The sequence below is a fragment of the Patella vulgata genome, chromosome 5 (assembly GCF_932274485.2).
Source record: "Patella vulgata chromosome 5, xgPatVulg1.2, whole genome shotgun sequence".
In the NCBI taxonomy this organism is placed as follows: domain Eukaryota; kingdom Metazoa; phylum Mollusca; class Gastropoda; family Patellidae; genus Patella; species Patella vulgata.
In genome coordinates, this window is record NC_065883.2 from 2,317,032 (window position 1) to 2,330,591 (window position 13,560).

A 13,560-nucleotide genomic window follows, 5' to 3' on the forward strand; every position below is an offset into this window, starting at 1 on the left:
GAAAAAGGGAAGTCCCGCGTACACTTTGGCGTGTAGGTGAACGAACTCTTGACTGTTGATGAAACGCTGCTGTCCAGACAAAATCGTGCCCATAGCCCACTGTATGGCGTCTGTCGATCTTTATTATTAGCCCCGTCTTCGTTAGTTAGCCCAGCAAATAAGACATTAGTGCAGCAAATAAGACATTAAACATCATTTCATGATGAAGACAATATTGTTCTTTCCGATAAAGATTACTCGTAAATAAGCAACCGTCATATAAGTTTGTTGTTAAAACAACGAAATCTAAATACTGTATGATAGAGGTTTTCTTACTGCAAGTCTTAAAACCACTGAGAGCAAGTACCGGATTATAAAAAAAACACACATAACGTTCCAAGGGGTTCGTTCATATGCCGTGGCGGGTTAAATGGCCGAATGGTTTGCGCGTGCTCGTTGCATCATAAGGCCTGTCATTGAGTCAAGTGGCGTGGTTTCGATTCCTCGGTTGTACGTGATAAGGAGTAAGGTCACCTGTTCAACCTCGTGGGTTTTCTGTGGGTCCTCCGGTTTCCTCCCACTGCTAAAGACCCCTACGCGCAAGCGAATTATTGAAATAAAATTGAACCATATGTTAGTCCCGAAATGACATAGTTTGTGTCGAGTTAACGTTACCCCCCTCTCTCTCTCCCTCTCTCTCTCTCTCTCTCTCTCTCACACACCCTCTCTCTCTCTCATACCGTAATAAACAATCAATCTGCTGTCTTGTTTCGCGTTTACAGGATTCTGTATGTCAGAACATAAACAGGGGGAGACAACTGCACGATTGATAACCAAACAAAATGAATAGCTATAGGAGTCTTAGTGACCAACTGAAGCATCGCTTCACATTTAAATGAAAACATTGCAGATGGACCAAAGGATATCAGTGATGACAATGGACGTTCACACAAATTTGGGGATTTTACAAAGATGGACACAATGCACGACCACATTAACTTGAGAAGTAAACAAAAATCGTTTTGACCCACGATGACATTAACAGGTGAGTTTTTTTTTTTTTTAAAAAAATATAGTAAATATAACACATTTTATGTAAATTATAATTTTAATATCACAACATGCAAAAGTCTAAATGACAGAAAAATGGTAAAAACTATAATTGTCAACAACACACTTCATGCACACTACTATAGCTGCTGTCGGGGCAAAATTGCTCCTAACGCACACTGTAAGGCGTATTCCCGTCTTGATTAGTCCAGTCGGATCAGAACAATAGGATGTTAAAGCACATTTATTTCATTTCAATCTATATCGGATTATGTGTCCTGGATCAATTTTTAATCTGTCTTTACACTTGGGAACAACATTCCGCCATTCTTGTCTTGTTGATCTTTCGTTTTCTGATGTTTAGTCTTTCTCAGCTTCTGACCAACAACAACTGTATCACCATTGTCGGTAGAGCTTCTTGATCCTCTTTCATGTCCGACCAACAACAACTGTATCACCATTGTCGATACAACGCCTTTCACAACATACCAAGTGTTGACGATGTTGTAAACGATGACAATATCTGTTTTGCTAGTCATCCATTACATTGTTTGTCTGCCCCCACCCACCCCATACATACACCCACACGCACACACGCCGGAATTGCACACATGATCATAGTAATTAAATATAAATGTATGGTAGTCTCATCATGGCCTAGTAATCAAAATACAATGGACGAATAGGAATTGTTCACTCACCACGTGGGAAAAATGCTATCTGGACGAACTCGAATCGATAACATCAAGTTCACTCGCCACGTGGAAACGAAATCGGATTTTATAAAAATTTAATGATACATATTTAAGCTATAATTAAAAGTTATTAGTCAATATCTAAATGTGCCTGTATCTCTTGCTCCAACTTTTAGCGGAATGGGAAACGAATAACCCCTGGCGTGATTTTGTTTATTTACTTTCGGAGGATCATTTCTGAGATCGTTGGTCTATCGTAAATAAAACGTAAAGTCCGGTTCCTATCACATTAAATTACTTAATGAGGAAACATATCAAGTCTAAGGTCACACGACCTGTGGCACGCCCGTATTCAGAGCGCTCCACCAATTCCACAAAGCCCAGTCATTCCAAATGTTATCATCTCCACCAATAATAGCACTGACTCCTCCGCCGATAAGCGCATCGTTGTCTCCGCCGAGAAGCGCAAGGTTGTCTCCGCCGAGAAGCGCAAGGTTGTCTCCGCCGAGAAGCGCAAGGTTGTCTCCACCGATAAGCGCAAGGTTGTCTCCGCCAATCATAGCACTGGCTCCTCCACCGAAAAGCGCATCGTTGCCTCCACCGATAAGAGCAAGGTTGCCTCCGCCGATAAGCGCATGGTTGTCTCCGCCGATAAGCGCGCGGTTGTTTCCGCCGATAAGCGCACGGTTGTTTCCGCCGATACGCGCACGGTTGTGTTCGCCGATAAGCACACGGTGGTCTCCGCCGATAAGCGCACGGTTGCCTCTGCCGATAAGCGCACGGTTGTTTCCGCCGATAAGCGCACGGTGATCCCCGCCGATAAGCGCACGGTTGTTTCCGCCGATAAGCGCACGGTTGTTTCCGCCGATAAGCGCACGGTTGTTTCCGCCGATAGGCACACGGTTGTTTCCGCCGATAGGCGCACGATTGTTTACGCCGATAGGCGCACGGTTGTTTACGCCGATAGGCGCACGGTTGTTTACGCCGATAGGCGCACGGTTGTTTCCGCCGATAGGCGCACGATTGTTTCCGCCCATAGGCGCACGGTTGTTTACGCCGATAGGCGCACGGTTGTTTACGCCGATAGGCGCACGGTTGTTTAAGCCGATTGGCGTACGGTTGTTTCCGCCGATTGGCGTACGGTTGTTTCCGCCGATAGGCGCACGATTGTTTCCGCCGATAGGCGCACGGTTGTTTAAGCCAATAGGCGCACGGTTGCTTCCGCCGCTTGGCGCACGATTGTTTCCGCCGATAGGCGCACGGTTGTTTCCGCCGATTGGCGTACGGTTGTTTCCGCCGATAGGCGCACGATTGTTTCCGCCGATAGGCGCACGGTTGTTTAAGCCGATAGGCGCACGGTTGGTTCCGCCGCTTGGCGCACGGTTGTTTCCGCCGATAAGCGCACGGTGGTCTCCACCGGTCCTACCATCATTATAATAATCGTCATAATCCTTATCATAACTATCGTCATGATCACTACTTTTATAATCATAATAATAGTCATAGTCGTAATCTCCCCTTTTGTAATCATTGTCGTAATCAGAACTTCTATAATCATCGTCGTAACTATAATTCCGTTCTCTGTGTGAATCGACGTAGTCATCAAACCATCCAGCTACAAAACAAAAACATTAATGAATTAGGTGCTACGGCTCAACCCCTACCAAAGTCTCTCATAGCCCCCACAAACATAAATGAACTGGGAGGTTTAACAAGTTTTGCACCCTCCCCACCCACACACTGTTCCCGCTTCTCCAAGGTTTAACGTGATATACCCCCATGCCAACGCACACAATCCCCAGCCCCACGCCATACCACATTACACCAGCCCCATCCCACACTACCCCAGCCCCACTCCAACTCACATAATCCCCAGCCCAACGCCAAAACCCAACCCCATCCCACACTAACCCAGTCCCAGTCCCATCTAACACTACCCCAGCCCCATGCCAACCCATACTTCCCCCAGCCGCACCCACACTACCCCAGCCCCAGTCCCATCCAACACTACCACAGCCCCAGCCCCACGCCATACCACATTACACCAGCCCCATCCCACACTACCCCAGCCCCACCCCAACTCACATAATCCCCAGCCCAACGCCAACCCCAACCCCATCCCACACTAACCCAGTCCCAGTCCCATCTAACACTACCCCAGCCCCATGCCAACCCATACTTCCTCCAGCCGCACCCACACTACCCCAGCCCCAGTCCCATCCAACACTACCACAGCCCCACACCAACCCACACTACCCCAGTCTCCTCAAACATGACTGATTTAGGTTTAACGAGCGGCATCTCGACCCCAACCTCCCAGCCTCCTCCAACATACATGCATTTTGGTTAACACTCTACACCCCATCCCCTCCCAACCTCCTCCATCATAAATGAATTAGATTTAACAATGTACATCCCAACCCCACCCGCCTCAAACATAAATGAATTAGATTGAACAATGTTCGCCCCAACCCCACCGGCATCGAACATAAATCAAATTAGTTTTAACAGTGTACGTCCCGACTCAAAACGCTTCGAATAGATGGGAAATGAAATGAAACGACATGTCCAATGATTCTGCTCCGACTGCGAACAGATGGGATAATAATGACAGTGGTAAGCGTGTACTGTTTGACGTCAACTGGCAGTCTATCGCCATTGAGGAGACGACCACTGTCAAGATTGGTCGCATTATTTCTGTTAGTGTTACGTCTTTTTTTTTCAAATTCGAGTGAAGTCTGTGTCACCACAGGCCCGGGACTGTATAGCGCAGTGGACGCTTACGGCTAGCCCCCGGATCCATTCACTTGATTTGATATTTGTCCGCAGGTTTATCTTGTCGATTTTTGTTTTGCGTGTGGTGCGGAGAAAGAGAGAGAGAGAGAGAAATGGGGTTTAACGTTCACTCGACACAAACTAGGTCATTTCGGGACTAACACATGGTTCAATTTTTATTTCAATAATTCGCTTGCGCGTAGGGGTCTTTAGAAGTGGGAGGAAACCGGGGGACCCGGTGAAAACTAACGAGGTTGGACAGGCGACCCTACTCCTTGTCACGTACAACCGGGGATTCGAAATCACGCCAGTAGACTCAATGACAGACTTTAAGATCCGACCCCCCCCCCCCCCCCGTGTGGTGCGGTCCTCCTGCACTTACTAATGGGAAGGAAACTTAAGTCACGCAGAATGTCGGATATTCCGGGGAGAAAGAAAGAGTCGGGGTAGGTGATTGGCGGCTAACAATTTAACTGACGTTATCCGAACAAGTTCCTCTGGATTTCCAGCCTTGTTTCGTTTGGCCAGTGGTGCAGGCCGGGGGTCCTTGCGAGGAAAATTCGTTGTGACGTGCGCTTGAAATATCCCTTGACAGTTAAAAGTCACTGAAGTGATGGCGGAAATCTCACTTATAGCCTTTTGTGTGGTGTATGTATGACCCTCTGTATTAGTTTCCTTGGTGCAGAAGAGTAGGGCGTTAAACCCCATTTTATTTCAACTTTCATTGGAACTCAGTTGAAATTGTCTGCATAGACTCTGGAAGATCTAAGGGGGCGATATAAAACGTAGCTTCGGGACTTTAACAGGAAGTATCCTTCACATGCCTCCTTTCTCCTAACCACAATAAAAATAACAACAACAATATGATATTACGTACGTGCAGACGCGACCATGGAAATCATCACCACAACTAAAATTAATTTCGTATTGACCATTTTACTTGTAACAGTTGGCAGTAGTCTTGATCTTTAACCTGAAAAATAATCGACAGGAGGGTATTGTAAAGTGAGTGTTACGTTTTCTAAATAACGGATTACATTTCCCAGACATCCGTCCGACACGATAGATAGATCTTACAGTTGGTTCCCATATCAGCCGCCCTAGAGGCTGGGAGCTCGGAAGAGCTTAGGTTGAGGCAAGTTTTCATGTGTTGTAGCATAGCCGATCGAAGATAAAAGCTAGCCCACAAGCTTACAACAACAAAGGTGTAACAACACTATCCTTGCTAGACATTCTTTGCTTTGGTCACTAATAGTCTAGGGAGAGAGAGAGAAATGGGGTTTAACGTCCACTCGACACAAACTAGGTCATTTCGGGACTAACATATGGTTTAATTTTATTTACATAATTCGCTCGCTTGCGCGTAGGGGTCTTTAGCAGTGGAAGGAAACCGGAGGACCCGGAGAAAACCCACGAGGTTGGACAGGCGACCCTACTCCTTGCCACGTACAACCGGGGATTCGAAACCACGCCAGTCGACTCAATGACAGACTTTATGATACAGCGCGCGCACGCTAACCATTCAGCCATCCAACCCCCCCACTAATAGTCTAGGTATGATTGGCGTGTATATTGTTGTATCTCTCCAATCTTGGACATCACGTTGTTGCAGTTATGAACTTAAGATATTTCTCTTAGAATTGACTCTCCGGAATAACCCAGAAACCCGCTATTCTTCGTAAATATGTTTTTAAATCAAAATCAAACAGGATACCAATCTGATTCAAACACAGATCCTATTTCGTTTCGTTTTTTATAGTTCAAAATTTTGTTTTATTTGTCTTTACTATACCCGGATCTGGCGTGTGACGGAACTGTGGGTAATCCACTAGAAACATCAATGTTGATTGGTTGATCAAATGTCTGACGTCATAGGGTCAAAAGCCGCTCGTATGACCTCTGACGTGACCTATAGCTACAACAGGTCAGATCTTCAAGTAGTAGAGGCCATCGAAAGTATAAAAAAAAAAAAAACGAAAAAAAATATAGATCTGTATTATAATCAGATTGGCAGAATAAAAAGTTTACAAAAATAAATCTATGAATTAAAAAAAAAAAGACATGTCGATCTCAATCAAGCCAGCACGCTCTAGCGGGTATTATTGGAGACGTTCTGTCATTCATAAAATATTGGACCAAACTTATCACAATAATATTCTCTCTCTCTCTCTCTCTCTCTCTCTCCTAATCGTATGTTGTTGTTTATTACAATTTAACGTCCAATACATTAGATATGATTTAATTTAATTCAGTTATTTACATCTGAATGAGTAATATATAGAAAATAGGTAAAAACACTAAATAATAAAACGTTTTTGTGTATCTAAAAGTCACTTTAAAACACAGTTTTAACATCGCTGTCGTGAAAAAAGTGGGCAGGTCATCTTGTCATAATAAAAACAGGCGGTCCAGGTGTTTGATGCCATCGCAGCGGATTGAAAAAAAAACCTGTGGGAAAAAGAATCCGCTGTTTAATGTGGAGAAGATAAATTATCGCAGTTAAAACCATATAGCTGGACCCGTGGAGTATTTACACAAACAAATGTTCGTGTATTTCTTATTTAAAAGTTAGTTAAATGTTTTTTGACATAGATCACAACTTTGTTGTTTAAAATCATTTATTTTCTGCAGTCCATTAAAATTGTTCTTTGTGTGTGACTCTCCTAATCGTCTTAAATTTGGCCAGTTATGTGCTGATTATGGTGTTAACACCCTTTCGTCTTTATCAAAATATATCCAAAATTCACTTTCTTTAAGACGTTTGAAGTTTTATTAACTAATTATGTTTTATGTTACATGCATTATATCATTATTGTTTATAAAATATCAGTATTATATACATGTAAGATATGAAAATTGAAAATAGTACTTATATCATATAAATAAAATATTTGCATAAGCTACTTTCAATTTTCAATGTCTGCAATTCTGTAAATAGTTTCGATTTTGATGTCTATTGAATATTTTGTATCTATAAATAAAACACTAATTATTATTATTATAATGTATATCTGTTCCGCCGGTTAAGTTGTCATTTTATTATACTTAGCGCATGCGCGTGGGTCTTTCCTGTGGGAGGAAACTCGAGTACCCTTAGTAAACCCACCGGGTTGAGAACGCGCTCCTATCTCCAAGCCACGTAAGCTCATAACAGGGAACGAAACCACGACCGCACGTCAGAGGTGTCCAGTCAGCCAGAGCTCGATGCGCGACACTTTAGACCACTAGGACCACGGAGGTGAATATATTGATATGTGTGTATTGTGGTCACGTGACCCCATTGACGTAACGTTAACGTCGTGGGCCGTCACTGGAGACCGGCCGCCATGTTTCAACCGGAAAATAATGACGGAAGTGCCCGGATTAACAATATGTAAACAAGGGAAATAGACTGGCCGAGGGCGGACAAGCTCATTAAAAAAACAGTTCTAATTCAAAAATGTCAACCAAAAAAATGATGATTGAAAGATCTTACCTTACTGTCCTAAAAACAAAATCGTTTTGGTCAACTGGTATATTTTTGGGGCTATATTATTTAGAATAACTCTATCTTAATCATCATAATGCCAACCGGTATTGCTAAGGTGTATATTAGTGTAGAACTGACGAAATCATGGTTATTTTATTAATTGACCAAAGTGACCGTCCTCGAATGTCCAGATGCATAAAGTGGTCGGATAAATTTTGAACATAGGTCCTCGTAGTTCACATAAAACTTCATTTTGGATAGATTTCATTAATTTGTTGGACGATTTGAAATGAAGGGATTGCTTGATAACTATAACGTCATCCAGATGATAATAGATGATAAATAAAGAAATAAAATAGATTTTAAAAATAAATAAATAATCTAACATTATCTGATGTGAAAGATTTTAAACATACATTATGCAAGAGCTAAATCAGTCTATTGCAGGTCTTTCTTTAGGCCTTAAATATTATATAAACTATTAGACATTTATTAACCTATCCAGACCATAATAAACTCTAGATGGTATCGCTAGCCTGCGATCTGAAGTGGATTATGAGCCGATTTACTGCATAACTTTCCTTCACGATTTAACGATTAAATGGATAATCGAGACTATGCTGTTTATCGTACTGACTTTAGTAATGATGATCGAGGCTAGACCGAAATTTCATTCGCTTAGTTCTCGGTTCATAGTGGATCAATTTGAATGAAATTTTCAGCCTTTACATTATCTAGTTTTTAGCTATTATAGTGAAAACTGCCAACTCGTTATCGAATCTCCCATAATGTATCTTTAACAAAAGGAAAATTATTAAAACGGCTAGCAAGGCCTTAGGCTTATATGGTTTCAATTTCCATGATATGGTGCCTGATTTTTCTTTGGTTGAAAAATAGGACGGTATATTAAATTTTACAAAAAAATAAGATTTTCGCCCATTATTGACACACAGAATTAGCCAAATATGGATATGTAATACTAGGTTCCCACAGTCGTGAGATGCGTTACGATAGGATTGTCCCTGTATTAAGTCCACGGTATTGAGATACGTTTCGATACGATCAGCTTGATTGCTACCACCATAGAACTAAATATATACTAAGACCTGATAGGATCACCACGATTACTCCTCTACGATGAAAACCACGATTCCAATCGTAGCGCAAATCGCGATAGTGTGAACCTAGCATTGTTGTTCTTAGCGTTTAACGTCCGCTTCCACCGAAGGTGATATCGCAGACAAGTTCATTTTAATGATCTTAGCGCACGCGCAGGGGTCTTTGCTGTGGGAGGAAACCGGAGTACCCGGAGTAAACCCACGAGGTTGAGAAGGCGCCCCTATCTCCAAGCCACATACGCTCACACCTGGGATCGAAACCACAGCCGCAAGCCAGAGGTGACCGGCCAACTAGAGGTCGAAGCGTGACACTCTAGACCACTAGGCCATCCCAACCCCCCATTGAACCTAGCATAAGCAAAAATATATTTTATAGTTCAACAATCGACCTTGACACTCTAGATGCGTCATAGATACATCTACACAACATCCTGTTTATAATCCTGATAAGAAAAGAAATTAATTCCGTTTTAAATAAACATGTATCGTAACAGATAGGTTTTTATTATAGGTCAGGCTGTTATTATATTCAGGGGGTTGGATGGCCTAATGGTTAGAGTGTGCGCGCTGTATCATAAAGTCTGCCATTTAGTCAACTGTCGTGGTTTCGATTCCCCGGTTGTACGTGACAAGGAGTATGGTCGCCTGTTCAACCTCGTTGGTTTTCTCCGGGTCCTCCGGTTTCCTCCCACTGCTAAAGACCCCTGCGCGCAAGCGAAATATTAAAATAAAATTAAACCATGTGTTAGTCCAAAAATGTCCTTCTCTCTCTCTCTCTCTCTCTCTCTCTGTTATAATATTCATATAAAATTATAATTCAGTTCCCAGTTTTATTACAGTTTGACTAACGTGTATATTTACTATCCAACTTGTAGTTTCTTGTGGAGCCACGGTGGCTAAGTGAGGTAGCCGTTGGCTCGCTAGTCTGGGGGTTCTTGCGTTCGCCCCCCGGTGTTTGCAGAGAAGGGTCATCGGGACTTTCCTACGTGGTATCCCCTTGTCAGTGGTGCAGGACGCGGGGCCTGACAAAAACAGCTGTATAGTCGTTCGAATGGGACAGAAAACCGTGGTCCTGTGTACACATTGGCATGCACGTAAAAGATCCCTTGCCAGTTGGAATACGATGTAAGCGTGGCCGTAGCGCTGCTGTCTGGGCAAAGTTTCCCCCATAGCACAGTATATGGTGTATGCCCGCCTTCATTAGTCAATTCGGAGCAGAACAGTAGGACACTAAACCCAATTTCATTTTATGTAGTTTTTTTTAATACGGTGCGGGGTCAGGGGTCGACGTATAGTCGTTTGGATGGGACGAAAACCCAACGTCCCGTGTACACATTCGAGTGCACGTAAAAGATCCCTTGATATTTGGAATTCGATATAAGGTCGCAGTGCTGCTGGCCGGGCAAAATATCCCAATAGCATACTGCACGGCATGTAGCCGTCTTCATTAGCCCAGTCGGTGCCCGAAAACAGGACAAAAAAAAAATTCATTTCATTGCACATGTATTCATATCGGTAGATACATTTTACAAATTATGTTAGCAATAAACTCCCCAAAATAGTGGTGGCATACTCTACCTCTTAACCAACACCTGTCTAAAATTATTGACAAATGAAGGGATGGTTTGAATCTGAATTTCCGAAGTCGAAGCTAGTGGGTAGAAGATAGTCGCTGGGTCAAGGGTCACAAATCACAGAAGATGGCGGCGGAGTCAAAAGTCACCACTAGCAATATGAAATTAAGTTTGACATAACTTGAGACTAACATATTGAAATGGTCAGGTGTGCAATTGTATATTGTGGGATTTTACTCGGACTTCGGGCTTTCGTCTCATCCTAATGAAATCGGTTTTAACAAGGAGCAGGGTTCGGTTTCCTCCCACTGCTAAAGATCCCCTACGCTTGAGCGAATTATTAAAATAAAATTGAACCCTATGTTAGTCCCGAAATGACCTAATTTGTGTCGAGTGGACGGTAAACCCTATTTCTCTCCTAATTTATACTCATACTCTTCGTCGAGGTCCCCCTGTCAAGTTTCGTTCTAGACGCTGTTTCTGACTAGACGGGGGGTCGGATGGCCGAATGGTTAGCACGTGCGCGCTGTATCATAACGCCTGTCATTGAGTCAACTGGCGTGGTTTCGAATCCCCGGTTGTACGTGACAAGGAGTAGGATCGCCTGGCCAACCTGGTGGGTATTCTCCGGGTCCTCCGGTTTCCTCCCACTGCTAAAAACCCCAACGCGCAAGCGAATTATTGAAATAAAATTAAACGATATGTTAGTCCCGAAATGACCTAGTTTGTGTCGAGTGGACGTTAAACCCCATTTCTCTCCATGTTTCTGACTCGACCCCCAGACCAGCATGACTGAGAGGCGGGAACCAGTCTGGAAATTCTCGAGGAACTTTCTCGCCCAACAACAGGGATGCATGGAGAGGGAGTCTGTGAGTGTTTTAGGCTCGGGGCCCCTAAAGACGTTAATGTTCTCGCGTATTTTTGGGGGCCCTTTTTAGTCGTGAATTTACGTCGTTTTTCATGAATTGGTAAGATTGCAACACGCTAAATTTCTGTATAAGATAGAAACTTCAGTATATACCCTAGAATCCACCATTTACAATAAGTTTTTTTTTAAAAAAAAAACAAAACAAACAATCTTGCGCCCGGCCGAGATAACCCTCGCACCGCCCCTAGAGTGGGAAACCCTTTCGACGCCATACTAGGAACCCTCTGGCACACATTCCGCTCCTTGGCCAACATCAAGGTCGACCCCGGAACCTGCTATTTAGTTAGCAAGGAGTAGGATCAACTGTTCGACCTGGAGTGTTTTCTCGGGGTCCTCCGATTTCCTCCCACTGCTAAAGACCCCTACGCGCAAACGAATTATTGAAATAAAATTGATCCATACAGTATACTAGTCCCGAACGAAATGACCTATGTTGGTGTCAAGTGGACGTTACCATCCCCCTCTCTCTCTCTCTCTCTCTCTCTCTCTCTCTCACTTTCTCCTATAATTCATCAACTTTGATCCGGATATTAAATCAAGTTATTAATATTATAAGATATACTAACCGTGGTTATAGCAAGGAAGTAGTGTTAACGGTTAATACATCCCAGTAGACGGACGATATCTCAGTTATATCACAGATCCAACAAGTGTATGGATATCATTTGACGTATATATTTATATCCACGTTTTTCACGTCATTTACCCTTACCCAATTCTCAATTTATTTTTGGTGAAACATAGGCGTATTTTAGTTATACAGTCCGCGCCTAAAACACATAGAGTTTAATTCTGTAAAAAAAAATATGACGAAAAAAGTTAAATATTTTTAATTTATTTATACGTCATGTACGACGAAATATTGTCACCTGCTAGGTTTATTTTTATGATGTTTACGTATCATATCCGTTTTACCTTTTTATCTATAAAATTACTTTCTCATTTTTTATAAATTGATGATATTGTACTATTAAGATGCGGTGGGAAGCTAGCACAATATAATAATAATAATAATAATAATAATAATGACTTTATTTTAAAGTAGATTTGACTTTCGGGAACCACGGTGGCTAAGTGAGTAAGACGTTGGCTCGTTAGCCTAGCGGTTCGCGGTTTCGCTCCCGGTGTTGACCAAAAAAGTTCTTCGGGATTTGCCAGCGTAGTTTTCCCCTTGTCAGTGGCCTGCCTAGTCGTTCGGATGGAACGAAAACCCAAGGTCCCGTGTACACGTTGTCGTGCACGTAAAAGATCGCTTCACAGTTTGAATTCAATATAAGAGTAAACCGTAGCGCCGCTGTCCAGGCTAAATGTTTCTCATAGCACACTGTATGTCCGTCTTCATTAGCCCATTCGGGGCAGAACAGTAGGGCATTAAGCCCCATTTCATTTCATTTTAGATTTGAATTTCCCAGAGAAGGGGATGGAGATTTTCACCCCAATCAACACTACATCTTCTTGCAATTAAACCACCGTCCACAAATTGAGCTGATCATATAGGAAATGAAATGGGGTTTAACGTTCTACTGTTCTGCTCCGACTGGGATAATGAAGACGGGCATACGCCATACAGTGTGCTATGAGGGAAATTTTGCCCTACGGCCTACTCTTATATCGAATTCCAACTGTCAATATGTACACGGGACCTCGGTTGTTTGTCCCATCCGAAGGACTAGACAGCTGTCCTTGTCAGGCCCTCCGTCCTGCATCACTGACAAGTGGAACCACGCCGGAAAATCTGGATGAACTTTCTCGACTAATGCAGGGATCGAACACCCGACCTCCAGGCTAGTGATCATATAGGATTCAGCAATTGCCAAATAAATCTTAGACACTACTGTTGTGGGTTTTAAGAAAAAGAAACCACTCTTTGTCCAGTATCGGACTGAAAAATATCTTGATTACTCCCCATGGAGAGCGGAGGGGACGGGGGATCTATTGAAATGTAGTCAAGTAGCATGGGGTTGCAATTCAG

General features: G+C 42.9%; 1 protein-coding gene across 1 annotated transcript; it reads right to left on the bottom strand.

The window, feature by feature from the left end:
• Window positions 1–1,068: 1,068 nt before the first annotated feature.
• Window positions 1,069–12,276, bottom strand: LOC130013050 (uncharacterized). Its single transcript, XM_056101454.1, has 3 exons — window positions 12,155–12,276; window positions 5,377–5,472; window positions 1,069–3,339 (listed from the first exon to the last, which is right to left on the bottom strand). The coding sequence occupies exons 2-3, from the start codon at window positions 5,432–5,434 to the stop codon at window positions 2,051–2,053; spliced, it is 1,347 nt and encodes a 448-aa protein (XP_055957429.1). The 5' UTR covers window positions 5,435–5,472; window positions 12,155–12,276; the 3' UTR covers window positions 1,069–2,050.
• Between the last annotated feature and the right edge of the window lie 1,284 nt (window positions 12,277–13,560).

Bases quoted from the DNA above. Each gene is read 5' to 3' on its own strand.
- LOC130013050 (XM_056101454.1), bottom strand. From the start codon at position 5,434: ATGGTCAATACGAAATTAATTTTAGTTGTGGTGATGATTTCCATGGTC. The intron at 3,340-5,376 runs GTACGTAATATC...TTTGTTTTGTAG, and splicing joins TTCCATGGTCGCGTCTGCAC to CTGGATGGTTTGATGACTAC.